Here is a 19,488-nt window from a genome sequence, read left to right as displayed (position 1 = left end):
TTTCAGCTTTATTAAGTCTATACTTTCATTTGCCTTTCCCCCAAACTATCATGTTGATTCTAAGACAATTAATTGGGCTCTACTGGTAAATATTGAGACCTTTATTTACTATGTAGATACTGAGGTCAAAGTCTCATTTTATGCACATACATACACACACACTCTCACTCATTCTTTTATTTCCTCCCCTTAGTTTCCCAGGATTTCTAGCTAAAGAGAAAAGGAGTTAATTTTTTCTCAAGCATCTCTTTAGTACCTTACTCTCAAATCTCTCCTCCTATCAACAATCCCCTTTATCCAAGAGACCTCATGATTTGGGGGAAATAAAATATAATGGACCTATTTGATAAAGATATGTAAAGAATCCTTAAAACACAATACCATCTTAAAATAGATTCTTCACTATTTTTATGAACGTTCTGTAAATATGAATGCTAGGATACAATGAGACAGATGGTATTAGAAGGAAGGGAATTGTGGCATCACAGAGCCTATAGGGACAGGTAAAATCAATCTACCTGGGGTAAAAGTAAAAATGTCAGCAAGTTTTAAAAGTTTTCTTCAAGTGTGGAATGGACAGAAATCTGTGCATTAGGCCAAAATGAGACAAAAGCCCTAGATGATAGACTTAGTTTAAAGCTAATTTTTGCTGCAAGGGAATACCTTCCTAACATAGGTCTTACAGGATAGGATGAATGGTTGATTTTAGTTTCAAGGCAATACCTTCTCAACATAGTAGCAAAAACGCTGAGAGATGAAGTGTGGGGAAAGATCTATGTTGGCATTAGACATATGGAAATGTATTAATGAATTAGAATATATATATATTTTTTGTGAGGAGATCAGCACTGTGCTAACATCTGCCAATCCTCCTTTTTTTTTTTTTTTTTTGCTGAGGAAGACTGGCCCTGGGCTAACATCCATGCCCGTCTTCCTCCACTTTATATGGGACGCCGCCACAGCATGGCTTGCCAAGCAGTGCATCGGTGCACACCTGGGATCCGAACCGGCGAACCCCGGGCCGCCGCAGCGGAGCCCACGCACTTAACTGCTTGCGCCACCGAGCCGGCCCCTAGAATATTTTGTAATACTGGGACCAATTTTTAAACAATCTCATTGTTTGAATACAGTTTACAGTTTGGTTCGGTATGTAGAATATTGAATTTTCAACTTAATTTACCAGGGGGAAGATTTCTGGAAATGGAAAGTTGTCATCTTTAAATACATAATTTTATGAGGCAAACGTATACATTTTTTTGTGTGTGTGTGTGAGGAAGATCAGCCCTCAGCTAACATCTGCCAATCCTCCTCTTTTTGCCGAGGAAGACTGGCCCTGGGTTAACATCCGTGCCCATCTTCCTCCACTTTATATGGGACGCCGCCATAGCACGGCTTGACAAGTGGTGCATTGGTGCGCGCCTGGATTGGAACTGGCAATTCCCGGGCCGCTGCAGTGGAGCGCGCGCACTTAACCGCTTGCGCCACCGGGCTGGCCCCAACGTATACATTTTTGATATGTGTAAGTATGAGGCAAAGTTAGTAATTCCAAAAAATTATTGTTTGGGGAGGGTAATATCTGTCAACAACTAATTATTTTTGCAAACTGTCAAATACATCTGAGGCTATCTGAAAGTACAATTTATCATGAGTATGATTAAGCTGAAAAACTCGCCACCGAACATAAACCATAAATGATACTTTAAGACATTAATAATTTTATAATTATGTGTAAAATAATAAAATAACTCTTATGTGTAAAATAATACAAATGGTATACACTCATGAAATAAGAAATCGTAACCCTGGGTAGAAACTGTAGTTTAAAGTCCTGAATAATCAATTATAGTAATGTACTTAAGATTATCACCTAGTCTAAGGGTACATACTTCTAGTTTAAGATTAACAAGTTATGGGGAGCTAATGTGCAGCATGTAGTGATTATAGCTAATAATACTGTATTATATACTTGAAAGTTGCTAAGAGAGTTTATCTTAAATGTTCCCACCACAAAAAAGAAATGGTTATTATGTGACAGGATGGAGGTGTTAGCTAATGCTATGGTGGTAATCATTTTACAACACATAAGTGTATCAAATCAATATGCTGTACACCTTAATGTTACACAATGTTATATGTCAATTATATCTCAATAAAGCTGGAAAAAAATGATTGTCACCTAAAAATTAAATGTCACCATTTCTTCATCATAACAAAATAAAGAATAAAATTACCTCCTCCTTTGGAACAAAAAGTGATCAGCCAACCAATACCAGCAGCAAAAGCAGTTTGTATGGAGTTAACAAAATTTCCTTAAAAGAAAATAAAGCAAATTTCTGATCACTTATTACTTGATAATGGAAAGTTTTCTAAATGGTTTTTCCGTTCTAATCTCACCCTCTTCCAATCCATTCTGAGTAGTATTCAGGATTTCCTAAAAATCTTCGTCAGTATGTCAAATTCCTTCACTGGCTCTCCATTTTTTTCATCACGTAAAATCTAAATTCATTATTTCATTAAGAAAGAAACTCAAATTGGCAAGTAAGGCCCCTTGTGATCTGAGCTTTGTCTACCCATTCAGCCAGCCGTATTCTCCCCATCCCACTCCATCCCATTGCCTGTCTTTTTCTTAGATTCATGAAGTACTGCCCGTTTCCCAAATACACAGTGATCTTTTAAGGCTTCCTCTTCACCTTCATGGCAGATTGGGTCTGACCTGGTTCAAAAAATATTTTCTAAGCCTTCCTCTTTTCCCCACCCGAGTTCTTTCATATCCTTTATGCTTCCCCCTAAGCTTACCTCTATCATCATAGTTACTACTTGCATTTTAATGGTTTACTAATGTCTTTCACGCTAAAATAATGAGGTCCCTGAAGGCAGGGATTATATATTATATCACTGCAGCCCTGGTGTTTACCAGTTTCAGAGACATTAACTGGTATTCAATGAATGATATGAGCATCCCTTTAGATGATGATTTCATGGTCAGTACAGAGTAGTTAAATAACCTGCCTAGAGTCACCTGAAATAAAAGCCTAAGATTAGAAGAAAAAGTTTTTAATCTTTAAAATTAAATTGGATAGGCATGAATTTACTGCCTGATATAGTGTACTTATGAAAGCAATAAAACACTAGGGAAACATTTAGTTGCACCTTGAAAAGTTGCCTTTTCCCCTAACCGTATCTCATATTCATTTCCCAATGTTAATTGTTTTAGCTTCTATAAACTATAATTCATTTGTTAAATGCCTACTATTTAGTAGAGGTCAGAACAAACAACACAATTCCTTTCTAAGAAGCATGGAAAAAGACATTTTAAAATTTCGATATTATGATCAAAATATTAATATTGCCACTGAAAAACTTAAAATACCAATTTCAAAGTGTCCTTGAAAATCAAGCAAATTAAGAAAATAAAATTACCTGTCCACAGTTCTGTCACTGTGCTTCTAACATGTTGCATGGCGAAACTCACTAAACTTTCCTTTGATCTGTCACCATGGTATTTCACTGCAGCCTATATTTTTTTTTTATAAAAAGAGAAACATCTTTTACTTTTTCTTTTAAAAACTCACTAAAAATAATACGAAGTACTTTTTATTCCACATTATTTTGCATAATACAGTAAGATCTGTCTCCCAATAGCACAGTGTATTTCCAAATGACATGCTGAGATTCTTGATTGCACAGATTCCACGTAAGACATTTTTAATACTATTTATAATAGTTTTAGTCTCAGTATTACCACTTAAAACTGGAAAAAAAAGGGATATTAGAACTTTATATTCAATGAGACAATACCTGTAAAATACTTTGTAAACTATAAAGTACAGTATACATATTGGTTACATTATGTTCTTTAAGACAGAAACTGAAATTGGCAAACATTTAATTTTGAAATGGAGCAAAGTCAAAGTAATGGCATCTAAAAGTATTCATAATATAATCCAAAATGTTTATTGTGACTAAAATCTAGTTAGCACCTAAAATAAGACTTAAAAACCAAAACATTCTGTAAATTCACATATTATGTTTTCTCTAGTACTTCCCTTGTTAGAAAGTTTCACAGCTTTAAAAAATGCTAAGTTTATCCCTTACCATTCCAGATCTAAAAATGAAGAGGCTGGGATAACTGCTGACTCCTTTCATTCGGCAAAGCATTCTATCATCACCACAGTTAACAGCTCCAATTCGAAGTAATCCATCTACTTCTTTAGCAAAGTCTCTCCACTATGAGAAAAAAGGAAAATTTAAGTATTTCTCTGATAATTTTTCTTCCCTTGAACACTTCAAGCTATACATTCTTAAAGGAGAACACTTTTATCAAATAAAATCATACATATGTGAAAATACATAATTATTTCTGATAGTTAGAATTATTATTAATAGAAAAATCCTAACACATTAAAAAACAAACAAATGACATATCATTTAGAAATAATAAATATTTAATAATCAGGATGTAAAATATACATACCGTGGGAGCTAAATCATGGCAGTGTGAACATCCTGGGGAGTAAAAGTTCACAAACCACAGTTCTCCAGAATTAACAGCAGCATCTGAAAGTACATAAAACCGAAACAACTTAGAATTATTTACTAATTTATTAAAAATATTGTGCATATTTTAGTTAAACGATTTTTGTTGAGATTAGAATGAAAAAAATACAGTCATATATCTTTCATACTGCCTTTATCATTTTCTGTACAATTTTTTCTATAGGAAGAAAACATAGTATTTCAACTATCAAACTAATAATACCTTTTTTTTTGTGTGAGGAAGATTAGCCCTGAGCTAAGATCTGATGCCAATCCTCCTCTTTTTTGCTGAGGAAGATTGGTCATGGGCTAACATCTGTGCCCATCTTCCTCTACTTTATATGGCACGCCGCCACAGCATGGCTTGACAAGCGGGGCATCAGTGCGCACCGAGGATCTGAACCTGCGAACCCAGGGGTGCCGCAGCAGACTGTGCACGCTTAACTGCTATGCCACTGGGCCGGCCCCTACCTTTTTTTTTTTTTTTTTAAAACTCTTCTAAGCATCCTTGAACTGCATGGTGTATGTCAACATGAAGCTGTAAAAAGAAAGGAAGCAACAGCCAAACCTCATGTAAGAGTTTGCGTGGGTGAGAGAAAAAAGAAGACAAACAGCGAGAGAGACTGAGATCTAAACATTTCTACCATCTGCAGCTTAGGTTAAACATGTGGCCAATCAATTCTGACTTCAAATTCTGAAAGAATGAAATAAGAGACCTACACAACATAATAAAGACTGTGGGGATTAAATTTAATCTTTTCCCTTAATAAGACATTTACCTTGGAAGACTGTTATTTTAAAACTATTAGGTCAAGGTTTTTAACAATTCAAAACATGAATACATATTTGCTAAAATAATAGATCTGAACACCATAATGTCTAGCTAACAATACATTATACATTACAATCTATAAGATGATGATGCAGCTAAGCGAAATTTATTCGTTTAAAAATTTTAACATTGTAAGGATGTGCTCTAACATTCAAGATAAAAAGGTGAAGACAATTTGCTTTTAGTTAGAGTTTCCATATAATTCCATATCAAAATCAGTTATTAGTAATTTTTAAATAAAATTTTCACAAGTTATAGTAAGTAAATTATAATAATACATCAAAACATGCATACTATTCTAAATATGTGTAATTGATTCAGGTTATTTAGTTAACCTGACTCAGTGTTCACCTACATTTCAATTACAAGACACACAGATCGATGGGAAAAACAGTTAATCTGTACACCACACGCAAAGCGTATAATTTAGGAGTTTATCACTTGTTCTTTTGCAATGTTTAGAAAGTCTGACAAACAGACCATTTTGTCCAGGTGGTTGAAATAACTGCCATGTTGACTTAGACCACCAACTGGTGCTAATTGAGGTAAAATCTTAATAGACTTAGTGTAAACTTCAATAGAAATGGGATTATTTTATTAGCTATAAACAAGTAATGAGGTGTTATTTATATATAAAAAGAGAAAGCAATAATTAGACAAGGTATTACTGATCATAAGTCTTAAATAAAAACATGATGTACAACAAACCTGAACAGCATTTAATTTGACACAAAACCTTATTTACAGTGAAAAAAATGTCTCCTATCTTGGTGCTTTGTTTTCAGAGAGCATTATTTGCCCAGTTCCCACTGCTGGTGAGTAATAAGAATAAGGTTGAAAATACTTTTAATGCCATATTATCAAAGCTCAAAGGGATGTTTTTTCATAACCTGGTGACCCAGAATAGAATGAGTATGTTTCAAAATGCAATTTTCGGTTTCTAAAATATACAACTACAGCTAATAGCTTGTTAGCCTAGAAAAAAATGTAAAAATAAGGCACAGGTGCTTAGAGTTCCTCTTTTACTTCTTGAGCCTGTCTTCAAAAGGATGCCTGTATTGTGTGGGTACTATTCAGAATGACTAGGATAAGTGTGAGATGTTCTCTGCTTTTGCAGATACTATCCAGAACTTGTTTATAATGACTGATATAATACTTTTCTGTGACATATAAAAAGATAATATGCACTATGTAAAATGGGAAGGATGAGGACTTTTTTTTAAATTTATTTTATTTTTTTTGTGAGTAAGATTAGCCCTGAGCTAACATCTGATGCCAATCCTCCTCTTTTTGCTGAGGAAGATTGGCCCTGGGCTAACATCCATGCCCATCTTCCTCTACTTTATATGGGACGCCGCCACAGCAAGGCTTGACAAGCGGTGCGTTGGCGCACGCCAGGGATCCGAACCTGCAAACCCTAGGCCGCCGCAGCAGGGCACGCACTTAACTGCTGCAGCACTGGGCCAGCCCTGATGAGAACGTTTTTAAAGCTTTCAGAGTGGAGTTTATTAATCGCATTTTCTCTTCTGTACTATAATTGAACATTCTAGAGTTCCACTCCTGATAAAAGTAAACTATGTAATTTGTACTAACTTTCCCACTACAACTGCAGAACTGGAAAAAATATAAAAAACTTCTGTTGAAAGCAGCAGAGAATTACCAATGCAGGGAAGAATTACCGGGCCAAGGTATGGGAGGAGGTGGAAATCAAAGGGCCAATGTTTGCATCCTCTAGAAGAGGTAGTTGATGGGCAAGAAACTGAGCAGAGCTTTCAATAGACCATGAGGTGAGGACAAAAATGGAGCTCAGGACACATGGAAGGAAGGGTCCTGTAAATAAAGTTGAACTGGAAAGTGACCAGTCCTCTCAAAGTCCAGGCTCAGCTTTTGAATCACTTCAATTTCTGTGTGGGTAAAGCTGCTGCGAGACTGTCAGTGACGCTAGCCAGAAGAAAACATAACTCCTCTCTGGAGGAAGAGAACACACGTAACTTTAAAATAACTCCATAATTAATTATACGATTAGTTATACAAAAGACAAGAGTTAAGTAACCCAAACCAATAGAAACAACTGGTAATGGAAAGAGACCCACAACCAAAGAGGCTAATGTGATATTCTGTAAGTACACACTGATACTACGAGCCACACCTCCCATCTTTCCTCGGCTTCTTCAACTAAAACTACAGGATCAGCTCATCTTAGACATGAAGAATAGTCTTAGAAATCATATAGAATGGTGGCAACTCTGCATTGAACCTATCAATATTACTTACTTCTGAAAAACTATCTGTAAGGTTTTGTGGCTATAATTTATTTTTAACTTCTATTTGGGGTCCTATATGAACTATTAGCAGTTCTTAACCTTTTCTCCATAGTGACACATCTGAGAAAGTTTTAACGTACATGCAGGATAACCATCAGGAAAGTCTTTCATTCTGGGTGGACTCATGGATTAGTCTGCTTGCAGGTTTTATTCAGTTCCTCCAATTCTATCTCTAATTCCAAAGTTTTCTGCCTCACTGGACCACAAAGCACTTACTGATAGACTAGGAGATGAGAGACAATAATGACAGGAAAAGCAACAGATTCATATAGCTACATGCAGAAAAGTTATGATTCTGCCAGCTTGTGACATGGGTATCAGTTCTGTCTACCAACAATACAAATGAATCAAATTTTCTTCCATTTCCTTTGTAGGGAAGGTATGTTTTCTATTCATTTTCTTTAGAACTTGTTCAAGCGTTCACGTACACTTTTAACAAAGCAATATACTGAATAGCTACTTTGTAGGCCTGAGCTCACCCACATGATGTAGAAAATAAGAATAAAATGCAATTCTTGCTTAGAAGAAACTTGTACAAAATTAAGTGACTGTAATATATCTTTTATAATAATATGAAAAATTACATATATGTATATTTTGCAGCTAATATGCTATTTTAGTTTTCTAAATTAAGATTGTAACAGCAAAATAAAATTGATTTGAGGTAAAATGTATCGTTTTGAAGTAGAAAAGGAAGAATAAATCTATTTTATTATACATGTACAAAGTTTAAAAGTATAAGAATCTAATCAAATATTTAAAGTTTTCTAAAATGCAATGAAAAATGCAGCAGAACTGTATTTTTATATCCATTTTCACACAAATCACAGATCAAATTAAATCTCCTTCCAAAATAACCACATACTTAACCAAAACTCTGAAATTCAAAAGCTCTGAAACTGGAAGGCTTTTCTCGAGTTTGCAGCAAGCTCACCTGGCATTCACATCTGTCCTGAACTGATATCGGGCTGTATGTTATTTTTACATTTTATTTAGTATATATACTTATGAATTTTGCTGCAGAAATATTAATTTTTTAATAGTATACTGCCCCACATTCTGCTAAGGACTTTACCTCTTATCAGTGCTGGTAGTTTTATTTTGTTCTCGTTCAGCTTTTATCCTCTATGCATACATGTGTATACCTTTTCATGATTTGTTTTACACTGCATATGCAATTTTGTATTAGGCTTTTTTTCACTTAACATTCTCTTAAATGTTGTAAAAACTTTTTAATAATGTGGAAAAATACTTATATAGAAAAAAGAACAGACACCGGTTCATTATTATTCCAAATGTGTCAGTTATACACAAACACACATGCACAGAATGTTGAGGATGTTGCTTAGCCCTTCTAAGGGTTCATCTCCTCATCTGCAAAATAAGAGGAATAACTACAGCTACTGCATAAGAACGTCATAAAAGTTCATTAAGATAATGGAAGGAAAGTTGATGATGGTAATAAAAAGAAACTAAGAGAAAATCTTAACTATAGTTTTAGAATGTTATTTAATACACACTATATACATATTACCTTGCTAAAATCCAAAATATTTCTAAATGCTAAATCCATTTGTCCTCTAGAGTTTTAGAGAATTTTAGGACTACTTTTAGAAAATCATATGAACACAGACTTACCAAATTCTCTTCTATCCAATGTTATGATTTCAGGATCATCATCATAAATACCTTATTTTAAAAGTACACAAAAATTATAAAATTAAAACTTCATCATGAATTACCACATAAAAATAGGTTACTCTTGTTTTAATCACCAAAAATCAGATTACTATACTAAATCTCAAAGTTGAAGAATATGCAACAAATTAAGAGAAAAGCCAAGAGTAAATGATACCACTGGTGATACATTTAAAGAGTGATCAAAAGGTATCAGTTTCCTGATATGGACTATCACGGGTGTGTGTGTGGTGGTTCCTAAAATTCACATAATTTCATCTCCACAGAAAATTTCTATTATGTTTTCTAACTTTATTCTGAAATAATTATAGACTTACAGGAAGTTGTAAAAATAGTACAGACTCCCATGTTCCTTTCACCCAGTTTCCCCTAATAGTGACATGTTATGTAGTTTTAGTACAACATCCAAACCAGGAAACTGGCACTGTTACATTACTGTAAACTAGAGTACAGACCTCATTCACTTTTCAGATTATATGTTTTTTTTAAATAAGTGGTATTATTTAAAAATATTTTCTATTGCTAAAAGTCTTGTAATTAGAATATGTGCAGAGGTAGAGACAAACTTATTAAGTAACTAGAAATTTTATTTACCATAATAATTAAAACCAATGTGAGAAAATTTCTCATTACTATATAAAACACCTAAATAATATTAGTGATGGATATAGACCAGGTATCAGCAAACTTTTCCTGTAGAGGCCAGTTAGTAAACATTTTAGGCTTTGTGGGACATATGGTTTCTGTTACAACTACTTAACTCTGCCCCTGAAGCGTGAAAGAAGCCATAGACAATATGTAAATCAATGAGCATAACTGGATTTTAATGAAACTTTACAAAAGCAGGTGGCAGGCTAGATTTAGCCTGTGAAATGTAGACTGCTGACACCTGATATAGACTATCAAGCTGTCGTGAATATACCTGAAAATACTGTTTTGAAAAGAAAGTCAGTCTTGAGAAACAAATACTCCAGATATAAATTTAAAATATTTTATTTAGTCTGATATAAAAGCATGCATCAGTTCTTAGTCTGCATTCGAGGCTAATTAATGACTAAGAGAAATACTGGCTATCTGAACACTCCCTCTTGCCTTGATACCTGCGTTTACTTTTTCCCTCCCTTGGTATCTTGAATGTGTTTAGTCCCTCTGCTCTTGCCTCATTTCTTATTCCTGTCAACACCATTATTAAACCATTATTAATTAAGAAGGATGGCATTTCTACTGAAGTGATCACTATTAAACCTAAAGGAAACTTGAGCCCTTTTTTGAAAATATGATGCTCTAAAAATATTGAAAGGCTTCAATATTTAACTTCTAATGCAAATATTTTTAAATAGCAATCCTTATTTTAAAAGGAACGAGACTATGACCAAAACCCCTTGCTATCTGTGCAGATAACACCTACATACCACTGACTTTCCTTCTGAATTCTGCTCCCATGTTACATTAAAACGAGTCAAGGTGACACATATGAACTATATACGCTAAGTGGTGAAACAAAATTAGTTTTCTAAATTTACTCATATAAAAAAAGAATTTCATAGGAAATATCATATCATCTTACCAAAATCGTAGCGATAATAATTCCAGCTTTCATACTGGCCTCCTTCTTGATTGTCTGCAAGTCCCTTTTCTCCATATTTGTCATACTTCTTCCGCAGATCTTCATCTTTGAGTACTTCATATGCTCTATTTATTTTTAAAAAATCACTATGTGCATTTGCGTTATTCTATTAAAAAATATTAGATATAACATTTGTTTCAGATACACAATCAAGTGTCTTCAGAAGTTATATGTAGATTTAATTTAATTCTGAGATTTCTGGGAGAATACATACCCAGATAAGGAGTAGTAGTACAATATGAAATGGGTTATCATGGGTTGAAATAGAAAAGGATTTTTAAAGAACTACAATCTTAAAAAAAAAAAATTAGAAAAGTAAGAGAGAAATGAGAATTGATGCCTCAAAAGGCTGACAGATGTGGTTATACAATGTAAGTCATTCCTTCTAAGAAATGCAACTGAGAAAAAACTGACTAACGAACCCTTGGAAACCCTTAACGTTGCAAATATTATGTTACTCCTAAAACAATTACAAAGAAATTTGTGGGTTATTTTTCTATTTGAGGCAAAACCAACATATTAACTAAAAAAAGTATGTGCCCCAATCCATCACATATTTAAGAACTAATATCAGAGTAACAACTCAAAACTGGATTAGAGATATTCCTCATTTGCTACTGTTTCATAGAATTGGGTTTTGAAGAATGCTTTCATCTAAATAATACTCAGTTGTTGAAAGTCTACCATCTTTCATATGGAAACAAAAAATCACATTCTGAAATTTTAAAGAAAAATCTGAAAAAATAAAAACTCTATAATAGAACGAAGATATCAGGGAAAGATTACCAACTAACAAGAGAAATAGTGATTCTATTGCTCAGCTTTATGCAATCAAAATAAAATAATCCAATTTAAAAAATTCTATCCAGAAAATAGAAAATTATAACATAACCATATCTTTCTCCTTGATGAGTGTCAAATCTCATTAAGAATAAATTAATTAGATAAATTATAAAAATATCATAAAAAATAAAACTAATTTAGTTTTGAAAGACTACATTATTGAATACATAATCAAATATTTATGATTGGAATTAACTGAATTTGGTTGCTCTCAAGTTTTAGTTTATAATACTTTCTGACTGGTCTTAGACTTGTACACGGGAAAAAATGGTGAAAGTTGAAGCATGCTATTATTAGCAATTACTGCCATTTTTAGCAAGATATACCCTCTAAGTTGTAAGGAAATAATTTTTCTGTTACTCTTCTACAATACTTGATCTTAACCTACTTTACTAAGAGAACTGCTTCACAGACACTATTCTCTCCTTTGGGATTAACGTCTGTACAAGAACTATTGGAAGTTAGTTTTCAAATTAAGAGAGAATTGCAGTTTTGGTATTGACATTCTTTTACACTGTTCTAAACTAGAACATTTTGCTTCTTCTGTTTTTAGTAGAGAAGTTGAATTATTATTTTTGACATGTAATTGTTCTTAAGCATTTTGAGCACTTATTTAAAATAATTTAAATATATAATAAAACTTACTAAAATACCTTAATCAGATATTAAAAAGAAATTTTTACCTACCGGGTTTTTATCAGGATGCAGCTTCAATGCCAATTTCTTGAAAGCTTGTCTTATTTCTCTACTGCTTGAAGTTTTGGATACTCCAAGTAAACTGTAAAAATCCTGATCTGTGGCCACCAAAACAGCCACATACACTAGTAGAAAACAGACAATGACCCCCTTCAAGTCTCTGTCACCGTCATCTTTATTTAACCAGATTCCCATTCTTTTTTTTATACAAGTTCTGATTTAAGGGAACATTAAGATACGCCGTTGGTTCCGTTGATGTAATATGCAAGTTTGAGAACTTCTGTCCACATTATTCCAAGGATGACTCAAGCATCATGAAAACTGTCTCCCAAAATGTTAATCTAAAGAGAGGAAACCAGGTAGTCAAAGTACATTAAAAAAACACAAAACCCAGCAATAACATTATTTATTAAATAACATGGTTAGCAATACAATCTCCATTAAATGGCAAATCAGGGTGAGTGCCCCAGGCTCTACTCTTCGGGGGTCCCCTTCACTGCTTCCATATCCAGATAGCCAGATTTGAGACATCACTCAAGATATCAGATAGAAGATAAAGGTAGTGTGTGGTTGCAGCTAGCTACAACACTTTAAAAACAAACAAACTCATCGATTTGCTCTGATCAGCACCAGAACACAAGGGTGGGTGTTCTTCCTTTTTCTACCCAGCTTAAACATTGCGCTTTTGTAATACTGCTTCCTTTTTGGCTACTTCTTCATCCCTTTAAGGCTATCCAGTTCTCATTTTAATTAGATTTCACTTGTAGAAAATATCCTTTGGGGAGAAGCACAGGGTTCCTTCCAAAAAGTCTGTATTTCTCATATAACCCTTCCAAAAATCGCAGTGAATTGATATTGTTATACCAGATAACTCATCTAGTAGGCCGTTTTTTCCCCCGAGTCTTCTCAGAAGGCGCTTACATTACATCTATAATTTTTTTTAATAATTTTTATTTATTTATTTATTTTTCCCCCAAAGCCCCAGTAGATAGTTGTATGTCATAGCTGCACATCCTTCTAGTTGCTGCACGTGGGAAGCGGCCTCAGCATGGCTGGAGAAGAGTGCATCAGTGCGCATCCCGGATCCGAACCCGGGGCGCCAGCAGCGGAGCACGAGCACTTAACCGCTAAGCCACGGGGCCGACCCCTTACATTACATCTAAGTAGAGACTATTTTATAAAAACAGCAGAATAATAACTGCAAGTTAACACTGTAATTTTATTGCAAAGTTTATCTTTGGTATAAATAAAATAGAAAAAGAAACACAAAGAGAAGGGAATCAGTTATTTAGACACGCTCACCTTTGTAGGACGAAAATAATCTCCACTTCATCAGAAAACATTTAAACTTAGTTCCAAAGATCTCATAATGCTTTGAAAAATCTAACCTTCCCAGAAACTTTCTTCATTTAATTCTAAATGACTATTTAAAAATTTTTCTCCTTACCTGTGAATAGGCTTTGGCTAATATCTAATCCCTCCTTTTCAAGCCACCAAAAAATACCTTTGTAAATACGGTGATGGAGATTAACAAATATCCAGCCTAGATGATAAAAAATGATTAGAAAAAAATAGAGAACATATTCTCAAACATCACTTTGGGACAAGTGGCATTTCCTGCCTAGCGGTGGTTCTCAGTCCGCGTGGGTGTGGCTGAACTGCTCTGCGCCGAGCTGCGGGGACAGGGGGAAGCTGCAGGTAAATGCAAATCGAACGCCTTCTCGCTGCCATCACTCCAGAACCGGATGCGGGGAGAGGGGAAAGGTGGAGACACGGGGTGAAACAGACTGTCAAGTATACCAGTGGGTGAAGTCTCAGGTTGGACTAAGGGAAAAAGGAGCCTGAGTAACTGAGGCTCAAGTCAGAAACTGGAGCAAGAAGAGGGGAACCGCTGGGCGGAGGAAGGGTGGTGTAGGTAATAGGGAAGACGACGACGGGGAACGAGAATACAACAAACCGGCCGCAGGAGCGGAGAAGAGGGGAGAGTCAAGCGCACAGGCATTTCGTCCCTCCCTTCCCGGAGGGCCAAGAAGGCTGCCGGCTCCAACAGAGCCCCTGTCCCCGGCCTATGCCCACCTCGGTGTTGCGGGGTCGCCTCCTGCAGCTACTGCCCCATCCTCAATCCCCGGCGTCTGACCCCACCGGCCGAGAGCAAGCAGTGCGTGCGGGAGGGAAACACGCGCTCTCCGATCGCCGGGCCGCCGCGCCCGGGACGGGGGAGGACAAGCCGCCCCGACAGCAACGAGCGCGGCCACCTCCGGTCGGCTCCTGGCGCGCCGGTCTCCCTGGCGAGCCGGGGCGGGGCCTGGCGCGGGGCATTGTGGGGAATGCGTCGAGGACGCGGCCCGGGAGGACGGCCCGCAGGCCTGGCGGGTGCGGCGGCGGGCGCGGGCTGGGGAGGGTGGCGTAGGTTTAGGTTGACGTGGCCGTGCGCGCGGAATCCGGCTCCGGCTCCGGCTCCGGCTCCGCTCCAACCCTGAGCTGAGGGACACGCTGTAGCCGCGAAGCCCGCGCCCCCACACCAATGCGGAGGGTGCACGCAGCGGGCCGGACGCAGGGCGCCGAAGCCCGCCCCTTCCTGCTGCCGTTGCTATGGTGACGGGGACCCCCGGAGGGCGGGTGTAGGCGTGCCTTTTGCCTGTGACCCTGTTCTTAAAAGGAAGGGCTGCAGGGGATATTTCTGGTGGGTGGGTGGGGCAGAAGGGTGAAATTTTGCAGAAAAAGGGAAGCTTGACTGAAGTGGCATTGATTCTAGTGTCAGACTATAGGGTTGAAGAGGCAGTAGGAAACTGGAGAGAAATAAAAATATTCATGAGCGTGTGCGTGTATGTGTGAACAACCATTTGAGCATTCTACAGTATTACCTGGCTTTCTAGTCATCCAAGCTAGAACCGGGGAGTTATCCCTACTCCTCTTTGTCTCCCACCTTTACATCTAAATGACTTGGACGTGTTTAAAAGCTGATTAGGAGCCAAAAAAGACACAGGGAGGCTGCAGATAACAGGAGAGAGGGACAGAGTCAGGGGCACAGGTGGATGGATTGATCTTAAACGGTTCATTTATTCATTAAAATTGTTTACCGTCCACTGGGCTACTTGGCATACTGTGGTGAGCAAAGACGGAGCTCTGCCCTGAAGACGTAGGATAACAGTTAATCAATTATTCAAACAAATCTATGATTATGAAGGGAAAATAAATAGTGCTGTGAGAATGAATAACGGGGAACTGACCTACTCCTGGGGGCAAAGGTTTCGAAAGCGGTATTACCAAAATGAAAAAGAAATTCAGCGTATATGGGGAAGGAATTAGGGAATGTTGCTAGTGCTGTCCCCTCCCTTGTGCTGTCGCCCTCCTCATCCCACTTGGGTTCCCACAATTTCTACATGCTCTGCTCACTTCACTCAGGTTCCAACCTATGCCGGGCTGCCCTCCCACAGGGACACCCACATCTCCCTGAAAGGGCTCCAATGTGTACTCACTCACCCTCCGATGCCTCTACCCCTGCCCAATATGGACACAACTGCACCAGCCCCAGCTAGTGGCTTTTGGGCTGAATTGTTCAGGATGAGGAAGGGCCATGATTATTTTTTTAATAATCATTTAGCTATAGTTTGAAGAATGTAATGGAGGAGAGCAATAGTAAATATAGGAAAACCGGCTAAGTCTATTGCAATGGTCTATGTGTTAGATGATGATGGCTTGGATTAGGGTGGAGTTCCTGCAGATCTAGAGAAACGAACAAATTCGAGCAAAATGTCGGAGGTGATATATATAAGATTTGGTGATGAATTGGTCATGGTGGGGAAGAGAGAGAGATGCTTTGAAGACACATCTCTACTTCAGATAATTGATATCAGGGATGACCACTTGCGTCCGGGAAACCAAAGCCTTGTCAGCATCGGTATGATAAATCAAAACTTGATACAACAGCTCCATCATATATGCATGCGGTGTGTTATAACAAGGGACTATTTTGTTTCATTTTTAGTTCCACCTGGGGAATTGCTACTCATCTTTCAAGACCCAGTTCATGTTTCTTCTGAAAAATAATTTTCTGTGAGCCATTCAAGCATATTTGATCACTCCATCCTTTATTATTGCCTTTATCACACCATATTATAGTTATATTTCATTGGTTGGTCTGCTATAATGAATTCTTTGAGATCAGGAATCAGATTTTATTTATTTTTTTCCTCAATGCCTAGCTAGAACAGTGTTTGGCATCTGTTCAATACCTGTATTATGATGGAATGAAGAATCAATATTTATTATGTGAAAAGAGGAAAGAATGGCCCTTTGTGTCTAAAGTCATTATTGTTTGGCCTGGAGGGAGGTGCGTGAAGAACACACATTCACATGTAGAAATATAATGTAGTAAATGTGCAATGAGTGATATAAACAATACGTTCCGTGGGGACTTAATTTTGAGCTGAAGTGCTTAAAGTAGAATTAGAGGACAGTATAGGTGTTTCCAAATAAAAGAAGAATTCCTCAATAGATTTGGAATTTTAGAACCAGGGAGAATTTTTTGAGATCATGCAGTTCATTTCTTAAATTCATAGGGGAGGAAACTGAAGCCCAGAAAGGTTAATGAGTGACTTGCCTAAAGACATTCAAATGTAAATGGATGAAATGGAAGTATAACCTGTTCGCTATTTTTTTAGCCAGTGTGAAATGATGATAATCAGAATAACTAAAACTTACATATTTATTATATGTCTCAGGCACTGTTTCAAGCACTTTACTTATATTAACACATTTAATTGTCACAACAACTCTGTGAGGTAAGTGCGATTATTATGTCAATTTTACAGGTGAGGAAACTAAGACAAAGGGAGGTTAAGCTACTTGCCCCACATTGGGTAGTTAGTCAGTGGTAGAATTTGGAGTGCAATCCAGTCTAGATCTGGAGTCCATAAGGAACGCTGCAATCAGTTAATTGAAACATGTTTGGATTTTTTTTGTGTGTGTGTGAAGAAGGTTAGCCTTGAGCTAACATCTATTGCCAATCCTCCTCTTTTTTTTTTTTTTTCTGAGAAAGATTGGCCCTGGGCTAACATCCGTGCCCATCTTCCTCTACTTTATATGTGGGACAACTGCCACAGCATGCCTTGATAAGTGGTGTGTAGGTCCCTGCCCGGGGTTCCTAACCTGCAAACCCTGGGCCCCCCAAAGCGGAGTGCGTGAACTTAACCACTACGCCCCTGGGCTGGCCATGGAGTATTTTTGACAGCATTTATTTAAGCTAAATAAGGTATTGTTTTCGTAGCATTTTTTCTTAACATACTAACCTATCACAAGTGCTTGATTTTGGGGGGTTAATTGTAATATTTTATTAGATCACACCTAATTTGTAAAGACAAATTGGTTGATGTCTTTAAAGTCACCTACAGCACCTACTAATGGAGTTGGCATTCAATATATGTGTTGAATTAAGTTGAATTTGCAATGTTGATTGTATTTCTATGATAATTATAATTTCATATTTTCATAACCAATAAACAGGTCTACGTTTAGCTGTAACTGACTGTTCTTTTATGCTTATTTCCCTAAATCCCAATTATTTTGACACTATAATCTTTAGTGTTAAAAAATGCTATGTGGTAATGAAACACTTTAACAAAAGTCAAAGTCCAGGAGACATAGGCTTGTATACACATACATATATGTGTATGTATTCCTTGTATACACTGGCTTTCCTTGGCACTAACTCCTAAATAAATACTTACTAAATTGAATTGAGAGCGAACAAAAAGCAAATATGAGTTGACAGTCCTGGTAAATTTTTTTTTCCATTTTACTGGATAAACAAGAGGGACCAGGAGATCAGATTATAAACTGATAAAATGTGCCTGCCAGCCTACTCACATCCCAAATCTTTAGAGATGATAGAGAAGTTTATTTTTTTTATTTTTTGGTGAGGAAGATTGGCCCTGAGCTAACATCTGTTGCCAATATTCCTCTTTTTGCTTGAGGAAGATGGTCCCTGAGCTAACATCTGTGCCAGTCTTCCTCTATTTTGTATATGGGACACTGCCACAGCACAGCTTGATGAGCAGTGTGTAGGTCCGCACCTGGGATCTGAACCTGTGAACCCAATTGCTATGCCACTGGGCTGGCCCCAGAAAAGTTATTTTCTTAAAAACATAAATACAGTTCGTTGTCACAGAGCAAGAAGTGCCCTCAATGGACTAGAAATTTTGAGGCATCCCTGGAGTCTGGGAGACAGAAGGTGTTGAATTGGCAAAAGAAATCACTGAGCAAATCACAAAGGAGAAGAATGCTGCAAAAGATGAGAATGGCTCAGGATGTTTTTAAGTAAAGAAGAGAATGACATGGGAATGAGGTAACTTGGAGATGTTGGTTGGTTGAGGCACTGCCTTGAGGGTAGCTGTGCAGGTTGGCTCCTGTGTCAGATGTCCTCAAGACCATGTCCAGGCTTGATGATTCACTAGAATGACCTATAGGACTAAGAATATGATTGTATTCATGGCTAAGATTCATTACAGGGAAAGAATACAAAGCAACATCAGCAAAGGGAAAAGGTGCATAGGCAGAGTCTGGAGGAAACCAGGTGGAAGCTTCCAAGAGTCCTTTCCCAGTGGAGTCACACAGGACACACCACTCCAGAATTGAGTTGTGACAACATGTACAAAGGGTTGTGTACAAGGGAAGCTCATTAGAGACTAAGTGACTAAGATTTTTATTGGGAGCTTGACATGTAGGCATCCTCTGCTTAGCAGGCACCAAAATTCTAGACTCCCAGAAGGAAAGTAGAAGTTCAGCACAAGCCAAATTGTTTTAAGAGTTAAGGCACAGTGAGACATTCTTGTTATGTAAGGAAAGTTTTTTTTAATCAAGAAATTGTTTACCAGCCAAGTTCCCAGACACTAGGCAAGGACCAACCTTCCAAACAGGACTTCCCAGGGATA

General features: G+C 37.2%; 1 protein-coding gene across 3 annotated transcripts in view; it reads right to left on the bottom strand.

Annotated features, from left to right (window-relative positions):
- Positions 1-14,818, bottom strand: part of DNAJC10 (DnaJ heat shock protein family (Hsp40) member C10) — a 41,704-nt gene extending 26,886 nt beyond the window's left edge. The window contains exons 1-9 of one of the 3 annotated variants that reach the window (XM_058549373.1): positions 14,633-14,818; positions 14,004-14,229; positions 12,548-12,897; positions 10,958-11,123; positions 9,331-9,381; positions 4,475-4,557; positions 4,096-4,227; positions 3,421-3,514; positions 2,232-2,309 (exon numbers count right to left, since the gene is read on the bottom strand). In XM_058549373.1, the coding sequence (XP_058405356.1) occupies positions 2,232-2,309; positions 3,421-3,514; positions 4,096-4,227; positions 4,475-4,557; positions 9,331-9,381; positions 10,958-11,123; positions 12,548-12,751 (808 nt within the window). In that variant the 5' untranslated portion in view covers positions 12,752-12,897; positions 14,004-14,229; positions 14,633-14,818. Of the gene's footprint in view, positions 1-2,231; positions 2,310-3,420; positions 3,515-4,095; positions 4,228-4,474; positions 4,558-9,330; positions 9,382-10,957; positions 11,124-12,547; positions 12,898-13,858; positions 13,955-14,003; positions 14,230-14,632 lie in introns of those variants that run through there. The other 2 variants (XM_058549372.1, XM_058549374.1) reach the window with 2 other exon arrangements.
- Between the last annotated feature and the right edge of the window lie 4,670 nt (positions 14,819-19,488).

Source organism: Diceros bicornis, chromosome 10 (assembly GCF_020826845.1).
Source record: "Diceros bicornis minor isolate mBicDic1 chromosome 10, mDicBic1.mat.cur, whole genome shotgun sequence".
In the NCBI taxonomy this organism is placed as follows: Eukaryota; Metazoa; Chordata; class Mammalia; order Perissodactyla; family Rhinocerotidae; genus Diceros; species Diceros bicornis.
Note: the sequence above shows the minus strand (reverse complement) of the source record. Positions and strands in the feature narration are given on the sequence as shown.